The sequence below is a fragment of the Bombina bombina genome, chromosome 6 (genome assembly GCF_027579735.1).
Source record: "Bombina bombina isolate aBomBom1 chromosome 6, aBomBom1.pri, whole genome shotgun sequence".
NCBI classification, from domain to species: domain Eukaryota; kingdom Metazoa; phylum Chordata; class Amphibia; order Anura; family Bombinatoridae; genus Bombina; species Bombina bombina.
The window spans coordinates 902,948,290-902,965,908 of NC_069504.1; the positions used below are offsets into that span (position 1 = coordinate 902,948,290).

Genomic DNA, 17,619 nt, shown 5'->3' on the forward strand with positions numbered 1-17,619 from the left:
GCTTTCTGGCCTGCTTGCCTTTGTTCCAGGACTGGTTAGGTTTCCAGGCCTGCTTAGATTGAGCAAAAGTTCCCTCTTGTCTTGAAGCAGAGGAAGTTGATGCTGCACCTGCCTTGGAATTTCGAAAGGCACGAAAATTAGACTGTTTGGCCTTTGATTTGGCCCTGTCCTGAGGAAGGGTATGACCCTTACCTCCAGTAATGTCAGCAATAATTTCTTTCAAACCAGGCCCGAATAAGGTCTGCCCCTTGAAAGGAATGTTGAGTAATTTAGACTTTGAAGTCACATCAGCTGACCAGGATTTGAGCCATAGCGCCCTACGCGCCTGGATGGCGAATCCGGAATTCTTAGCCGTTAGTTTAGTCAAATGAACAATGGCATCAGAAACAAATGAGTTAGCTAGCTTAAGAGTTCTAAGCTTGTCAACAATTTCAGTCAATGGAGCTGTATGGATGGCCTCTTCCAGGGCCTCAAACCAGAATGCCGCCGCAGCAGTGACAGGCGCAATGCATGCAAGGGGCTGTAAAATAAAACCTTGTTGAATAAACATTTTCTTAAGGTAACCCTCTAATTTTTTATCCATTGGATCTGAAAAAGCACAACTGTCCTCAACCGGGATAGTGGTACGCTTTGCTAAAGTAGAAACTGCTCCCTCCACCTTAGGGACAGTCTGCCATAAGTCCCGTGTAGTGGCATCTATTGGAAACATTTTTCTAAATATAGGTGGTGGGGAAAAGGGTACACCGGGCCTATCCCACTCCTTACTAATAATTTCTGTAAGCCTTTTAGGTATTGGAAAAACATCAGTACTCATCGGCACTGCATAGTATTTATCCAGCCTACACAATTTCTCTGGCACTGCAATTGTGTCACAGTCATTCAGAGCAGCTAATACCTCCCCAAGCAATACACGGAGGTTCTCAAGCTTAAATTTAAAATTAGAAATCTCTGAATCAGGTCTCCCCGAATCAGAGACGTCACCCACAGACTGAAGCTCTCCGTCCTCAGGTTCTGCATATTGTGACGCAGTATCAGACATGGCTCTTACAGCATCTACATGCTCTGTATCTCATCTAACCCCAGAGCTATCGCGCTTGCCTCTCAATTCAGGCAATCTGGATAATACCTCTGACAGGGTATTATTCATGATTGCAGCCATGTCCTGCAAAGTAATCGCTATGGGCGTCCCTGATGTACTTGGCGCCATATTAGCGTGCGTCCCTTGAGCGGGAGGCGAAGGGTCCGACACGTGGGGAGAGTTAGTCGGCATAACTTCCCCCTTGACAGACCCCTCTGGTGACAATTCTTTTATACATAAAGACTGATCTTTACTGTTTAAGGTGAAATCAATACATTTAGTACACATTCTCCTATGGGGCTCCACCATGGCTTTTAAACATAATGAACAAGTATCCTCTGTTTCAGACATGTTTGTACAGACTAGCAATGAGACTAGCAAGCTTGGAAAACACTTTAAAGCAAGTTAACAAGCAATATAAAAAACGTTACTGTGCCTTTAAGAGAAACAAATTTTGACAAAATTTGAAATAACAGTGAAAAAAGGCAGTTACACTAACAACATTTTTACAGTTTATGTAACAAGTCAGCAGAGCATTGCACCCACTTGCAAATGGATGATTAACCCCTTAATAACAAAAACAGAATAATAAATTACAAAAACGTTTTTTAAACACAGTCACAACAACTGCCACAGTCTACTGTGATTGTTACCCTCCTCAAACACGACTTTGAAGCCTTTTGAGCCCTTCAGAGATGTCCTGTATCATGCAGAGGGAAGCTGAATGTCTCTGTCAGTATTTTTAGCTGCACAGAAAAGCACTAAAATAGGCCCTTCCCACTCATATTGCAACAGTGGAAAGCCTGTTTCTAGGCAAAAATCAAACCAGCCATGTGGAAAAAAACTAGGCCCCAATAAGTTTTGTCACCAAACATATATAAAAACGATTAACATGCCAGCAAACGTTTTATATTACATTTTTATAAGAGTATGCATCTCTATTAATAAGCCTGATACCAGTAGCTATCACTGCATTTAAGGCTTTACTTACATTAATCCGGTATAAGCAGCATTTTCTAGCACAGTGTTTTTCAACCAGTGTGCCGTGGCACACTAGTGTGCCGTGAGAGAAATCAGGTGTGCCACGGCCGACTGACAACAGTGTGACATATTTTTTAAACTTTGCTTGTTTTTTACTCCCAGTGCAGGGGTAGTTTGTAGGAGGCATGGCATAACAGCACAATACATACAGTATGTGTGTGTTTGTGTGTATGTGTATATATATATGCTGTATTAGGCTACAATGTGTGATTTTTTTTAAATTTTGGGATGTGGTGTGCCACAGGATTTTTTAATGTAAAAAAGTGTGCCACGGCAAAAAAAAGGTTAAAAATCACTGTTCTAGCAAATTCCATCCCTAGAAAAATATTAACTGCACATACCTTAATGCAGGAAAACCTGCACGCCATTCCCTCTCTGAAGTTACCTCACTCCTCAGAATATGTGAGAACAGCAATGGATCTTAGTTACTTCTGCTAAGATCATAGAAAATGCAGGCAGATTGTTCTTCTAAATACTGCCTGAGATAAACAGCACACTCCGGTACCATTTAAAAATAACAAACTTTTGATTGAAGAAATAAACCAAGTATAAAACACCACTCTCCTCTTACGACCTCCATCTTTGTTGAGGGTTGCAAGAGAATGACTGGATATGGCAGTGAGGGGAGGAGCTATATAGCAGCTCTGCTGTGGGTGATCCTCTTGCAACTTCCTGTTGGGAAGGAGAATATCCCATAAGTAATGGATGATCCGTAGACTGGATACACTTAACAAGAGAAAAAAAATGACAAACAAAAATGTATGTATATACATAACATGTACCAACAATTAAGTACCGCTATATATATATATATATATATACTGTATATATATATATATATATATATATATATATATATATATATATATATCAATTCTATGCATTTAAAGTTGTCAATCTGCTAGCAAAAGCACTATGGTAATATGTCTCTTGACAAGCCTTTGGTATGAGATTGTTTCCTTTTGTCAATTGAAGTTAGTTGTTAATGAGTTCCTGCACTGACCTAAGTAATCACTGTGTAACATGTTCACTTTAAAGGGACACTACGCAAAAAATTTCTTTTGTTATTCAGAATGAGCATGAAATTTTAAGCAACTTTCTAATTTACTCCTATTATCAAATTTTCTTCATTCTCTTGGTATCCTTATTTGAAATGCAAGAATGTAAGTTTAGATGCCGGCCCATTTTTGGTGAACAACCTGGGTTGTCCTTGCTGATTGGTGGATAAATTCATCCACCAATAAAAAAGTGCTGTCCAGAGTACTGAAAACAAAAAAAAGCTTAGATGCCTTCTTTTTCAAATAATGATAGCAAGAGAACGAAGAAAAATTGATAATAAGAGTAAATTAGAAAGTTGCTTAAAATGGCATACTCTTTCTGAATTACAAAAGAAAAAATTTGGGTTCAGTGCCCCTTTAAAAGGGGTATGAAACCTTTTGTAATTTAGACAGTGTTTACAATTTTAAAAAAAGTTTCCAATTTACTTCTATAATGAAATCTGCATAGTTCCCATGGTACTCTTCATTGAAGAGATACCTAAGTAGGTGTCTGTACTTGTTTAAAATTCTGTGCTGTATCTGAATCATGAAATCATTTTTTTGGGTTTCGTGTCCTTTTAACTGTAGCATTAATAAGTATGCAGTGTGCACTCCATCCTCTCTGGGAGGAGAGAAAAAACACTTTGTACTGGTAAATTATAGGAAAGGTAGCAAAATGACTATATATATTGCATATTTTTTATTATTGGGGTTTTCCCTTGATGTGCGCTGTCTGCTGTACCACGTTGCATAAATGTTGCCTACAAATCACTGAATAAATATCTGCTAATTTAAATAAAACAGTAATTATTATTATTTTTAAGATTACCTGTCCACAGATCCCAGAAGAGAGCAAAGGTCTGAACTAAGTATGAGAGGTAGCATGTCATAGCGTCGGTCTGCAAGGTAGTATGTGGTAGCCCTATGTAGGGAAAGAAAACCAGCTGGTCAAGTAAGGAAAAAAAAATAAAAAAAAAAATAAGATGAGGCGATGTCTTGCCCATGTAATGTGCGGCTGGCATGCCAATGTTTGGCCTCATAGCCATTTAGTTGTCCCTAGCTATGGACTTTAAGACTAATAAGAGTTAATACAGCAAAGGATTAAAATTAATTTAAAACTCATTGCAAGAGTCATGACAAGCATCTGGGTACATTTTTATCAAACCTTTTTTTTGTTTTTAGGTATCCAGTGTAATCTGTTTGTTTACTATAGACCAAGTACAATGCATCTGAAATATTACCTAGTCCGTGCCTCGATGTCAGTATAGGAATTTGGTTGTACAAAATGTGTGACATCAGCAATGTGCACTCCTAGCTCCAAGTGTCCAGTGGGTAGTGCCCGAATAGAAAGGGCATCATCCACATCCTCACAGCCTTCGGGGTCAATACTGAACACTAGGTGTGTGTTACGCAAATCTAAACGGTCATGCTCCTCATTGCTCACTTGCCACGGGTTCTCAGGGGTGTTGATGGGCATCTCTGACAGCTGTGAAGAGACAACAGAGTCAATATGGTTAAGATAATTAACGATAAAGTAAAAAAAGAAAACTGAAGAGACTTTGTGAATAACAGACCTGTGCTTCAGAGAAAGGGTTCACACTAACACTGTTTTCCACCAGAATGGTTGCTATTTCAGCGTCTAGATCTCCAATGCGCCCCAGGGCCCTGACAAAATGTCCATTTGGATATAGAGATGTTGATTCCCAGGAGTCTATCCTCACCACCACCCTATAATCCTAAGCACAAGTCAGAAAATAAAAAAAAAGTGAGACATGCAGTTACAGAGAAGCAATAAGTTAAAAAGAGAAGTCATAAAGCATATTAAAAACAGATCTATAAAAGGGCAAAACTATATTGATACTATGCTTTACTTGTAAGTCACATAGAAAGAAGTTTCTGACAATAAATATTGTAAATAAGGAGAAGTATTCTCAATGCATTAATGTGACTGTCTCCACTTATTGGTACAACCAAGAACATGTGAAGCTTTGGCAAAAATTCCTTCTTTTCATAGTGCTGGTCATAAATAAGTTATAATAGGGGGCATCTATTGTTTCATGATTATGTGGCACTTCTCGGAGTATGACTCTTCAGATAAAACAGCTGATATCAATGGTGCTTCTAGCATCACAACACAAACCTATTACCATAGAGCTTGAGAAACCCCAAAAGTCACAGCTCCTAGAATTTTACTTCCAACGTTTTGGATTATGCTAACTTTTTTTTTTATAAACAGAGACACTTGTCTGGCTCCAAAAACGTGTGTGTCTGTCACCTGAATGGTCCTTTTGGGGTCCTAAATTATACTCATCTGTGTATGTTGGTTGAAGCCATTGAAACTCATGTCTACCACTTGGAAGGTGACTATTTCATTAAAGAAAAAGTACTGGTGCTGCGTCACAGTAATACCGTAATTAGTTAAAGGAACATTAAAGTCATTTTTATGCTTTAGAAATGATTTACTGCATTTTAAAAAGATCTGCATTACAACCTGTTATTTTGGTAGAATATGCATTGACTTTTCAGTCACAGGTACCACCTCCCTGGTGGGTGTGGAAACACTACAGTTTTCAGAGGTAAATTACAGGAAAAGCAGATAAAAAGAAAAACAAAGTGCACAACATTTTATTTTTTAAATGATGTATAATTAAACATTTTATGGGAAATTACACACAAACACAATTTTATATTTAATATATTCAGTTCTAAAACTGATAGGAAAGAATTGCATATTGCTGTTAGTGTTTCAGGGTAAAAGACAGATACAGGCTGTAACTGATACATAAATAGGTACCTGTAGGGCTTCTGCTTGCTGGGTGCTGATCCGGATCCTAGGTATTCTATAATCCCAGGGCATCACCAAGATCTTTTGCGCATTCTTTCCCTGGGTCTGAATTTCCTCCTTGGCTGGAAAAGTTACCACATAATCCCTCCAGTTTCTTTGCAGAACTCCAACTACACGACCTGCAGACAGACAGACAGACAGGAAGAAATAAGGCACATCACAACAGTACCATTATTGTAAGGTTAAATATTGGCTAAATATTTTTTTTTGCACTTGCTGACAAATCTAATGCTTCATGTGAACTACTAGAATTTTAGACATGCGGGTATAACAAATAATGCACTCACAGATAGGCAGAAACTTCAAAGCAAGTAAAAGGAGAAGATGAAAGAGAGAAAAAAAAGAGCCAGAATGGAACAACAAGAGCACCAAACCAGGAAGGATGGTAAAAAGATAGATAATGCCTTTACCCATTCCCCTTTGCACAACCAACATGGTTAGATTAATATTCTTTATAACATTTAAATCTCTAAATTTCTGCCTGTTTCAAAAGCTCTATTGACAGCCTCTTAATGACATGCTTTTGACAACAGGAGACTGCTAATTCAAGTGGGCCATATATTTAACATTGTGTTCACTCCCATGGAGATATTTAAGAGTTAGCACAACACAGTACTAAATGCAAGTCAATAGATAATAAATACAAAGTCATGTGATTTGGGGGTTGTCATAAGGTTCTTAGATACAAGGTAATCAGCAGGAAAAATGTATATTAACCCCTTAATGACAACTGACGTACCAGGTACGTCATGCAAAAACTAACTGTTAATGACAATAGACGTACCTGGTACGTCAGTTGTCTAACAGAGTGCTGGAAGTGATCACAATCGCTTCCAGCAGCTCTGAGGGTATTGCAGTGATGCCTCGATATGGAGGCATCCTGCAATACCCCTTTACAAGCCTCCGATGCAGAGAGAGCCACTCTGTGGCCCTCTCTGCACCGGTAGTGATGGTGCCGATGGTGCCTTTGTCCGGTGGGAGGGGGTGGATCTGGGAGGGGGTGGGGGTATTGTGGGGGGGCTGCTACACTACAGAAATAATTAAACATACAAATAAAAGTTATAAATAAAATTAAAATAGTTTGGTTTGTGGGGCCAAACTGGGTACTGGCAGACAGCTGCCAGTACCCAAGATGGCGGTAATTAGGTAGGGGAGAGTCTGCCAGTACCCAAGATGGCGGTAATTAGGTAGGGGAGAAGGTTAGAGAGCTGGAGGGGGGGATCAGGGAGGTTGGTGCTAAGGCAGGGGTCCATCACAACTAAAATATTTTATAATTTTTATTTTAAAAAAAAACAAAAAAAACTCTTATTTAGTACTGGCAGACTTTCTGCCAGTACTTAAGATGGCGGTAACAATTGTGGGGTGGGGAAGGGAAGAGAGCTGTTTGGGAGGGATCAGGGGGTGGGATGTGTCAGGTGGGAGGCTGATCTCTAAAATTAACCCTACTAATGTTGTTAGAATTCACAACCTTAGGTAAAAATTTAAAAGAAGTTCGCAACACCGCCTTATCCTGATGAAAAATCAGAAAAGGAGACTCACAAGAAAGAGCAGATAATTCAGAAACTCTTCTGGCAGAAGAGATGGCCAAAAGGAACAAAACTTTTCAAGAAAGTAATTTAATGTCCAAAGAATGCATAGGTTCAAACGGAGGAGCTTGAAGAGCCCCCAGAACCAAATTCAAACTCCAAGGAGGAGAAATTGACTTAATGACAGGTTTTATACGAACCAAAGCTTGTACAAAACAATGAATATCAGGAAGATTAACAATCTTTCTGTGAAAAAGAACAGAAAGAGCAGAGATTTGTCTTTTCAAGGAACTTGCAGACAAACCTTTATCCAAACCATCCTGAAGAAACTGTAAAATTCTCAGAATTCTAAAAGAATACCAGGAAAAATGATGAGAAAGACACCAAGAAATATAAGTCTTCCAGACTCTATAATATATCTCCCTAGATACGGATTTACGAGCCTGTAACATAGTATTAATCACAGAGTCAGAGAAACCTCTTTGACTAAGAATCAAGCGTTCAATCTCCATACCTTTAAATTTAAGGATTTGAGATCCTGATGGAAAAAAGGACCTTGTGACAGAAGGTCTGGTCTTAACGGAAGAGTCCACGGTTGGCAAGAGGCCATCCGGACAGGATCCGCATACCAAAAACCTGTGAGGCCATGCTGGAGCCACCAGCAGAACAAATGAGCATTCCTTCAGAATCTTGGAGATTACTCTTGGAAGAAGAACTAAAGACGGAAAGATATAGGTAGGATGATACTTCCAAGGAAGTGACAACGCATCCACTGCTTCCGCTTGAGGATCCCTGGATCTGGACAGATACCTCGGAAGTTTCTTGTTTAGATGAGAAGCCATCAGATCTATTTCTGGGAGACCCCATATTTGAACAATCTGAAGAAATACCTCTGGGAGAAGAGACCATTCGCCCGGATGAAAAGTGTGGCGACCGAGATAATCCGCTTCCCAATTGTCTATACCTGGGATATGAACCGCAGAAACTAGACAGGAGCTGGATTCCGCCCATACCAGAATTCGAGATACTTCTTTCATAGCCAGAGGACTGTGAGTCCCTCCTTGATGATTGATGTATGCCACAGTTGTGACATTGTCTGTCGTAAAACAAATGAACGATTCTCTCTTTAGAAGAGGCCAAGACTGAAGAGCTCTGAAAATTGCACGGAGTTCCAAAATATTGATCGGTAATCTCACCTCCTGAGATTCCCAAACCCCTTGTGCTGTCAGAGACCCCCACACAGCTCCCCAACCTGTAGGACTTGCATCTGTTGAAATTACAGTCCAGGTCGGAAGAACAAAAGAAGCCCCCTGAACTAAACGATGGTGATCTGTCCACCACGTCAGAGAGTGTTTTAAAGATATTAATTGAGATATCTTTGTGTAATCCCTGCACCACTGGTTCAGCATACAGAGCTGAAGAGGCCGCATGTGAAAACGAGCAAAGGGGATCGCGTCCGATGCCGCAGTCATAAGACCTAGAATTTCCATGCATAAGGCTACCGAAGGGAAAGATTGTGACTGAAGGTTTCGACAAGCTGATATCAACTTTAGACGTCTCATGTCTATCAAAGATAGAGTCATGGATACTGAATCTATCTGAAAACCTAAAAAGGTTACCTGTGTCTGAGGAATCAATGAACTTTTTGGTAAATTGATCCTCCAACCATGATGTTGAAGAAACAACACAAGTCGATTCGAATGAGATTCTGCTAAATGTGAAGACTGAGCAAGTAACAAGATATCGTCCAAATAAGGAATACCACAATACCCTGTTCTCTGATTACAGACAGAAGGGCACCGAGAACCTTCGAAAAAATTCTTGGAGCTGTGGCTAGGCCAAACGGCAGAGCCACAAACTGGTAATGCTTGTCTAGGAAAGAGAATCTCAGAAACTGATAGTGATCTGGATGAATCGGAATATGCAGATATGCATCCTGTAAATCTATAGTAGACATATAATGCCCTTGTTGAACAAAAGGCAGGATAGTCCTTACAGTTACCATTTTGAATGTTGGTATACTTACATAACGATTCAATATTTTTAGATCCAGAACTGGTCTGAAGGAATTTTCCTTCTTTGGTACAATGAAGAGATTTGAATAAAACCCCAGTCCCTGTTACAGAACTGGAACTGGCAAAATTACTCCAGTCAACTCTAGATCTGAAACACATTTCAGAAATGCTTGAGCCTTCGCTGGGTTTACTGGGACACAGGAAAGAAAAAATCTCTTTGCAGGAGGCCTTATCTTGAAGCCAATTCTGTACTCTTCTGAAACAATGTTCTGAATCCAAAGATTGTGAACGGAATTGATCCAAATTTCTTAGAAAAAACATAATCTGCCCCCTACCAGCTGAGCTGGAATGAGGGCCGCACCTTCATGTGGACTTAGGAGCTGGCTTTGATTTTCTAAAAGGCTTGGATTTATTCCAGACTGGAGATGGTTTCCAAACTGATACCGCTCCTGAGGATGAAGGATCAGGTTTTTGTTCCTTGTTGTGACGAAAGGAACGAAAACGATTATTACCCTGGAAAGAAAGGGAAAGCAGAGTAGACTTAGAAGACATATCAGCATTCCAAGTCTTAAGCCATAAAGCTCTTCTAGCTAAAATAGCTAGAGACATATACCTGACATCAACTCTAATGATATCAAAGATGGCATTACAAATAAAATTATTAGCATGTTGAAGAATAAAAATGCTATGAGAATTATGATCTGTTACTTGTTGCGCTAAAGCTTCTAACCAAAAGATGAAGCTGCAGCAACATCCGCTAAAGATATAGCAGGTCTAAGAAGATTACCTGAACACAAGTAAGCTTTTCTTAGAAAGGATTCAATTTTCCTATCTAAAGGATCCTTAAGGAAGTACCATCTGCCGTAGGAATAGTAGTACGCTTAACAAGAGTAGAGACAGCCCCATCAACTTTAGGGATTTTGTCCCAAAACTCTAATCTGTCAGATGGCACAGGATATAATTGCTTAAAATGTTTAGAAGGAGTAAATGAATTACCCAAATTATTCCATTCCCTGGAAATTACTTCAGAAATAGCACTAGGGACAGGAAAAACTTCTGGAATAACTACAGGAGATTTAAAAACCTTGTCTAAACGTTTAGATTTAGTATCAAGAGGACCAGAATCCTCAATTTCTAATGCAATTAGGACTTCTTTAAGTAAAGAACGAAAAAATTTCATTTTAAATAAATATGAAGATTTATCAGCATCAACTCTGAGACAGAATCCTCTGAACCAGAAGAACCATTAACAGAATCAGAATGATGATGTTCATTTAAAAATTCATCTGAAAAATGAGAAGTTTTAAAAGACTTTTTACATTTACTAGAAGGAGGAATAACAGACATAGCCTTCTTAATGGATTTAGAAACAAAATCTCTTATGTTATCAGGAACACTCTGAGTATTAGATGTTGACAGAACAGCAACAGGTAATGTAACAGTACTAAAGGAAATATTATCTGCATTAACAGTTTGTCATGACAAAACAACAGCTGGAGGAACAGATACCATAAGTTTACAGTAGATACACTTAGCTTTGGTAGCTCCAGCCCCAGGCAGCGATTTTCCAGAAGTATCTTCTGACTCAGTTTCAACGTGGGACATCTTGCAATATGTAATAGAAAAAACAACATATAAAGCAAAATTGATCAAATTCCTCAAATGACAGTTTCAGGAATGGGAAAAAAATGCCAGTGAACAAAAGCTTCTAGCAACCAGAAGCAATAAAAAAACAGAATTTATGTTTACCTGATAAATTACTTTCTCCAACGGTGTGTCCGGTCCACGGCGTCATCCTTACTTGTGGGATATTCTCTTCCCCAACAGGAAATGGCAAAGAGCCCAGCAAAGCTGGTCACATGATCCCTCCTAGGCTCCGCCTTCCCCAGTCATTCGACCGACATAAAGGAGGAATATTTGCATAGGAGAAATCATATGATACCGTGGTGACTGTAGTTAAAGAAAATAAATCATCAGACCTGATTAAAAAACCAGGGCGGGCCGTGGACCGGACACACCGTTGGAGAAAGTAATTTATCAGGTAAACATAAATTCTGTTTTCTCCAACATAGGTGTGTCCGGTCCACGGCGTCATCCTTACTTGTGGGAACCAATACCAAAGCTTTAGGACACGGATGATGGGAGGGAGCAAATCAGGTCACCTAGATGGAAGGCACCACGGTTTGCAAAACCTTTCTCCCAAAAATAGCCTCAGAAGAAGCAAAAGTATCAAATTTGTAAAATTTGGTAAAAGTGTGCAGTGAAGACCAAGTCGCTGCCTTACATATCTGATCAACAGAAGCCTCGTTCTTAAAGGCCCATGTGGAAGCCACGGCCCTAGTGGAATGAGCTGTGATTCTTTCAGGAGGCTGCCGTCCGGCAGTCTCATAAGCCAATCTGATGATGCTTTTAAGCCAAAAAGATAGAGAGGTAGAAGTTGCTTTTGACCTCTCCTTTTACCAGAATAAACAACAAACAAGGAAGATGTTTGTCTGAAATCCTTTGTAGCATCTAAATAGAATTTTAGAGCACGGACAACGTCCAAATTGTGTAACAAACGTTCCTTCTATGAAACTGGATTCGGACACAAAGAAGGTACAACTATCTCCTGGTTAATATTTTTGTTGGAAACAACCTTCGGAAGAAAACCAGGCTCAGTACGTAAAAACCACCTTATCTGCATGGACCAGATAGGGCGGAGAACACTGCAGAGCAGATAACTCAGAAACTCTTCTAGCGGAAGAAATTGCAACCTAAAACAAAACTTTCCAAGATAATAACTTAATATCTATGGAATGTAAGGGTTCAAACGGAACCCCTTGAAGAACTGAAAGAACTAGATTAAGACTCCAGGGAAGAGTCAAAGGTCTGTAAACAGGCTTGATTCTAACCAGAGCCTGAACAAACGCTTAAACGTCTGGCACAGCTGCCAGCCTTTTGTGAAGTAAAACAGATAAAGCAGAGATCTGTCCCTTCAGAGAACTCGCAGAAAATCCTTTCTCCAAACCTTCTTGTAGAAAGGAAAGAATCTTAGGAATTTTTATCTTGTTCCATGGGAATCCTTTAGATTCACACCAACAGATATATTTTTTCCATATATTATGGTAAATTTTTCTAGTTACAGGCTTTCTAGCCTGAATAAGAGTATCTATTACAGAATCTGAAAACCCCCGCTTTGATAAAATCAAGCGTTCAAACTCCAAGCAGTCAGTTGGAGGAAAACCAGATTCGGATGTTCGAATGGACCCTGAATAAGAAGGTCCTGTCTCAAAGGTAGCTTCCATGGTGGAGCCGATGACACATTCACCAGGTCTGCATACCAAGTCCTGCGTGGCCACACAGGAACTATCAAGGTCACCGAAGCCCTCCCCAGATTGATCCTGGCTACCAGCCTGGGAATGAGAGGAAACGGTGGGAATACATAAGCTAGGTTGAAGATCCAAGGTGCTACTATTGTATCCAATAGAGTCGCCTTGGGATCCCTGGATTTGGACCCGTAACAAGGGACCATGAAGTTCTGACGAGAGGCCATCAGAACCAAGTCTGGAATGCCCCATAATTGAGTTATTTGGGCAAAGATTTCCAGATGGAGTTCCCACTCCCCCGGATGCTCCTCCATCGCCAGGGAACTCCTTGTTACCCCCTGATGGTTGATATATGTAACAGTCGTCATGATGACTGATTGAAACCTTATGAATTTGGCCTTTGCTAGTCGAGGCCAAGCCTTGAGAGCATTGAATATCGCTCTCAGTTCCATTATGTTTATCGGGAGAAGAGAGTCTTCCCGAAACCATAGACCCTGAGTTTTCAGGGGTTCCCAGACCGCGCCCCAGCCCACCAGACTGGCGTCGGTCGTGACAATGACCTATTCTGGTCTGCGGAAGCTCATTCCCTGTGACAGGTTGTCCAGGGTCAGCCACCAACGGAGTGAATCTCTGGTTATTTCATCTACTTGTATCGTCGGAGACAAGTCTGTATAATCCCCATTCCACTGTCTGAGCATGCCCAGGTGCAATGGTCTTAGATGAATTCGTGCAAAAGGAACTATGTCCATTGCCGCAACCATCAACCCTATTACTTCCATGGACTGCGCTATGGAAGGAAGAAGAACAGAATGAAGTACCTGACAAGAGCTTAGAAGTTTTGATTTTCTGGCCTCTGTCAGAAAAACCTTCATTTCTAAGGAAACTATTATTGTTCCCAAGAAGGGAACTCTTGTTGACGGGGACAGAGAACTTTTTTCTATGTTCACTTTCCACCTGTGAGATCTGAGAAAGGCTAGGACAATGTCCGTATGAGCCCTTGCTTTTGACAGAGACGACACTTGAATCAGGATGTCGTCCAAGTAAGGTACTACTGCAATGCCCCTTGGTCTTAGCACCGCTAGAAGGGACCCTAGTACCCTTGTGAAAATCCTTGGAGCAGTGGCTAATCCGAATGGAAGTGCCACAGGTAATGCTTGTCCAGAAAGGCGAACCTTAGGAACCGAAAATGTTCCTTGTGGATAGGAATACGTAGGTACGCATCCTTTAAGTCCACCGTGGTCATGAATTGACCTTCCTGGATGGTAGGAAGGATCGTTCGAATGGTTTCCATTTTGAATGATGAAACCCTTAGAAACTTGTTTAGAATCTTGAGATCTAAAATAGGTCTAAATGTTCCCTCTTTTTTGGGAAGTATGAACAGGTTGGAGTAAAAACCCATCCCTTGTTCTCCTAATGGAACAGGATGAATCACTCCCATGCTTAACAGGTCTTCTACACAGTGTAAGAATGCCTGTTCGAAGATAATTGAGACCCGTGGAACCTTCCCCTTGGGGGTAGTTCCCTGAATTCCAGGAGATAACCTTGAGAAACTATTTCTAGCCCCAAGGATCCTGAACATCTCTTGCCCCAGCCTGAGCAAAGAGAGAAAGTCTGCCCCCCACCAGATCCTTCCCAGATCGGGGGCCAACACTTCATGCTGTTTTGGTAGCAGTGGCAGGTGACTTGGCCTGCTTACCCTTGTTCCAGCCTTGCATCGGCCTCCAGGCTGGCTTGGTTTGAGAAGTATTACCCTCTTGCTTAGAGGGTGTAGAATTTGAGGCTGGTCCGTTTCTGCGAAAGGGACGAAAATTTGGCTTCTTTTTAGCCTTAAAAGACCTATCCAGAGGAAGGGCGTGGCCCTTTCCCCCAGTGATGTCTGAAATAATCTCTTTCAAGTCAGGGCCAAACAGTGTTTTACCCTTGAAAGGGATGTTAAGCAAAAGCGCTCTGCGCGCCACTATAGCAAACCCTGAATTATTCGCCGCTAATCTAGCTAATTGCAAAGCGGCATCTAAAATAAAAAAGAGTTAGCCAATTTAAGAGCTTGAACTCTGTCCAAAACCTCCTCGTACGAAGATTCTTTATTGAGCGACTTTTCTAGTTCTTCGAACCAGAAACACGCAGCTGTAGTGACAGGAACAATGCATGAAATTGGTTGTAGAAGGTAACCTTGCTGAACAAACATCTTTTTAAGCAAACCCTCTAACCTTTAATCCATAGGATCTTGAAAGCACAACTATCTTCTATAGGAATAGAAGTGCGTTTGTTTAGAGTAGAAACCGCCCCCTCGACCTTGGGGACTGTATGCTATAAGTCCTTTCTGGGGTCGACTATAGGAACTAATTTCTTAAATATAGGGGGAGGACAAAAGGTATGCCGGGCCTTTCCCACTCCTTATTTACTATTTCCGCTACCCGCTTGGGTATAGGAAAAACATCGGGGGGCACCGGAACCTCTAGGAACTTGTCCATCTTACCTAATTTCTCTGGAATGACCAAATTGTCACAATCATCCAGAGTAGATAATACCTCCTTAAGTAGTGCGTGGAGATGTTGAAATTTAAATTTAAAAGTTACAATATCAGGTTCTGCTTGTTGAGAAATTTTCCCTGAATCTGAAATTTCTCCCTCAGACAAAACCTCCCTCCTGGCCCCTTCAGATAGGTGTGAGGGTATGTCAGAACAGATATCATCAGCGTCCTCTTGCTCTTCAGTGTTTAAAACAGAGCAATCACGCTTTCTCTGATAAGTAGGCATTTTGGAAAAAAATGCATGCAATAGAATTATCCATTACAGCCATTAATTGTTGTATGGTAATAAGTATTGGCGCACTAGATGTACTAGGGGCCTCTTGTGTGGGCAAAACTGGTGTAGACACAGAAGGGGATGATGCAGTACCATGCTTACTCCCCTCATTAGAGGAATCATCTTGGGCAATATCATATCTATGGCATTATTATCCCTACTTTGTTTGGACATTATGACACAAATATATCACATATATTTAAATGGGGAGACACATTGGCTTTCATACATATAGAACATCGTTATCTGATGGTTCAGACATGTTAAACAGGCTTAAACTTGTCAACAAAGCACAAAAAACGTTTTACAATAAAACCGTTACTGTCCCTTTAAATTTCAAACTGAACACACTTTATTACTGAATATGTGAAAAAGTATGAAGGAATTGTTCAAATTTCACCAAAATTTCACCACAGTAACTTAAAGCCTTAAAAGTATTGCACACCAAATTTGAAAGCTTTAACCCTTAAAATAACGGAACCGGAGCCGTTTTTACATTTAACCCCTATACAGTCCCAGGTATCTGCTTTGCTGAGACCCAACCAAGCCCAGAGGGGAATACGATACCAAATGATGCCTTCTATAAGCTTTTTCAGTGGTTCTTAGCTCCTCACACATGCATCTGCATGCCATGCTTTCCAAAAACAACTGCGCATTAGAGGCGCGAAAATGAGGCTCTGTCTATGACTAGAAAAGGCCCCCAGTGAAAAAGGTGTCCAATACAGTGCCTGCCGTTTTTATTAAAACAATCCCCAGGATTTAACAACTATTAAAAGTAATAATCTGCCAAATATACTTAGTAAAGTAATCGTTTTAGCCCAGAAAAATGTCTACCAGTTTTTTAAGCCCTAATGAAGCCCTTTATTCTTTTACTTAAACTAAGAAAATGGCTTACCGGTTCCCATAGGGAAAATGACAGCTTCCAGCATTACTGAGTCTTGTTAGAAATGTGTCATACCTCAAGCAGCAAAAGTCTGCTCACTGTTTCCCCCAACTGAAGTTAATTCCTCTCAACAGTCCTGTGTGGAAACAGCCATCGATTTTAGTAACGGTTGCTAAAATCATTTTCCTCTTACAAACAGAAATCTTCATCTCTTTCCTGTTTCAGAGTAAATAGTACATACCAGCACTATTTTAAAATAACAAACTCTTGATTGAAGAATAAAAACTACATTTAAACACCAAAAAACTCTAAGCCATCTCCGTGGAGATGTTGCCTGTACAACGGCAAAGAGAATGACTGGGGAAGGCGGAGCCTAGGAGGGATCATGTGACCAGCTTTGCTGGGCTCTTTGCCATTTCCTGTTGGGGAAGAGAATATCCCACAAGTATGGATGACGCCGTGGACCGGACACACCTATGTTGGAGAAATGAGACTTAAATAATGTGGAGACAATAGTGATGCCCATATTTTTTTAGCGCCAAAAATGACGCCCACATTATTTGGCGCCTAAATGCTTTTGGCGCCAAAAATGACGCCACGTCCGGAACGCCGACACTTTTGGCGCAAAAGAACGTCAAAAATGACGCAACACGTATGACGCCGGAAACAGAAAAAAAATTTTGCGCCAAAAAAGTCCGCGCCAAGAATGACGCAATAAAAAGAAGCATTTTCAGCCCCCGCGAGCCTAACAGCCCACAGGGAAAAAGTCAAATTTTTAAGGTAAGAAAAAAATGATTTATTCATATGCATTATCCCAAATATGAAACTGACTGTCTGAAATAAGGAATGTTGAACATCCTGAGTCAAGGCAAATAAATGTTTGAATACATATATTTAGAACTTTATAAAAAAGTGCCCAACCATAGCTTAGAGTGTCACAGAAAATAAGATTTACTTACCCCAGGACACTCATCTACATGTTGTAGAAAGCCAAACCAGTACTGAAACGAAAATCAGCAGAGGTAATGGTATATAAATAAGAGTATATCGTCGATCTGAAAAGGGAGGTAAGAGATGAATCTCTA

At 40.4% G+C, this 17,619-nt stretch overlaps 1 protein-coding gene across 1 annotated transcript in view; it reads right to left on the minus strand.

The window, feature by feature from the left end:
• The window catches only part of DIS3L (DIS3 like exosome 3'-5' exoribonuclease), a 221,665-nt gene that overhangs the window by 102,804 nt on the left and 101,242 nt on the right, over nt 1-17,619 (minus strand). The window contains exons 8-11 of the mRNA XM_053718530.1: nt 5,951-6,120; nt 4,731-4,892; nt 4,398-4,642; nt 3,986-4,078 (exon numbers count right to left, since the gene is read on the minus strand). Of these exons, the coding sequence (XP_053574505.1) occupies nt 3,986-4,078; nt 4,398-4,642; nt 4,731-4,892; nt 5,951-6,120 (670 nt within the window). The remainder of the gene's footprint in view (nt 1-3,985; nt 4,079-4,397; nt 4,643-4,730; nt 4,893-5,950; nt 6,121-17,619) is intronic.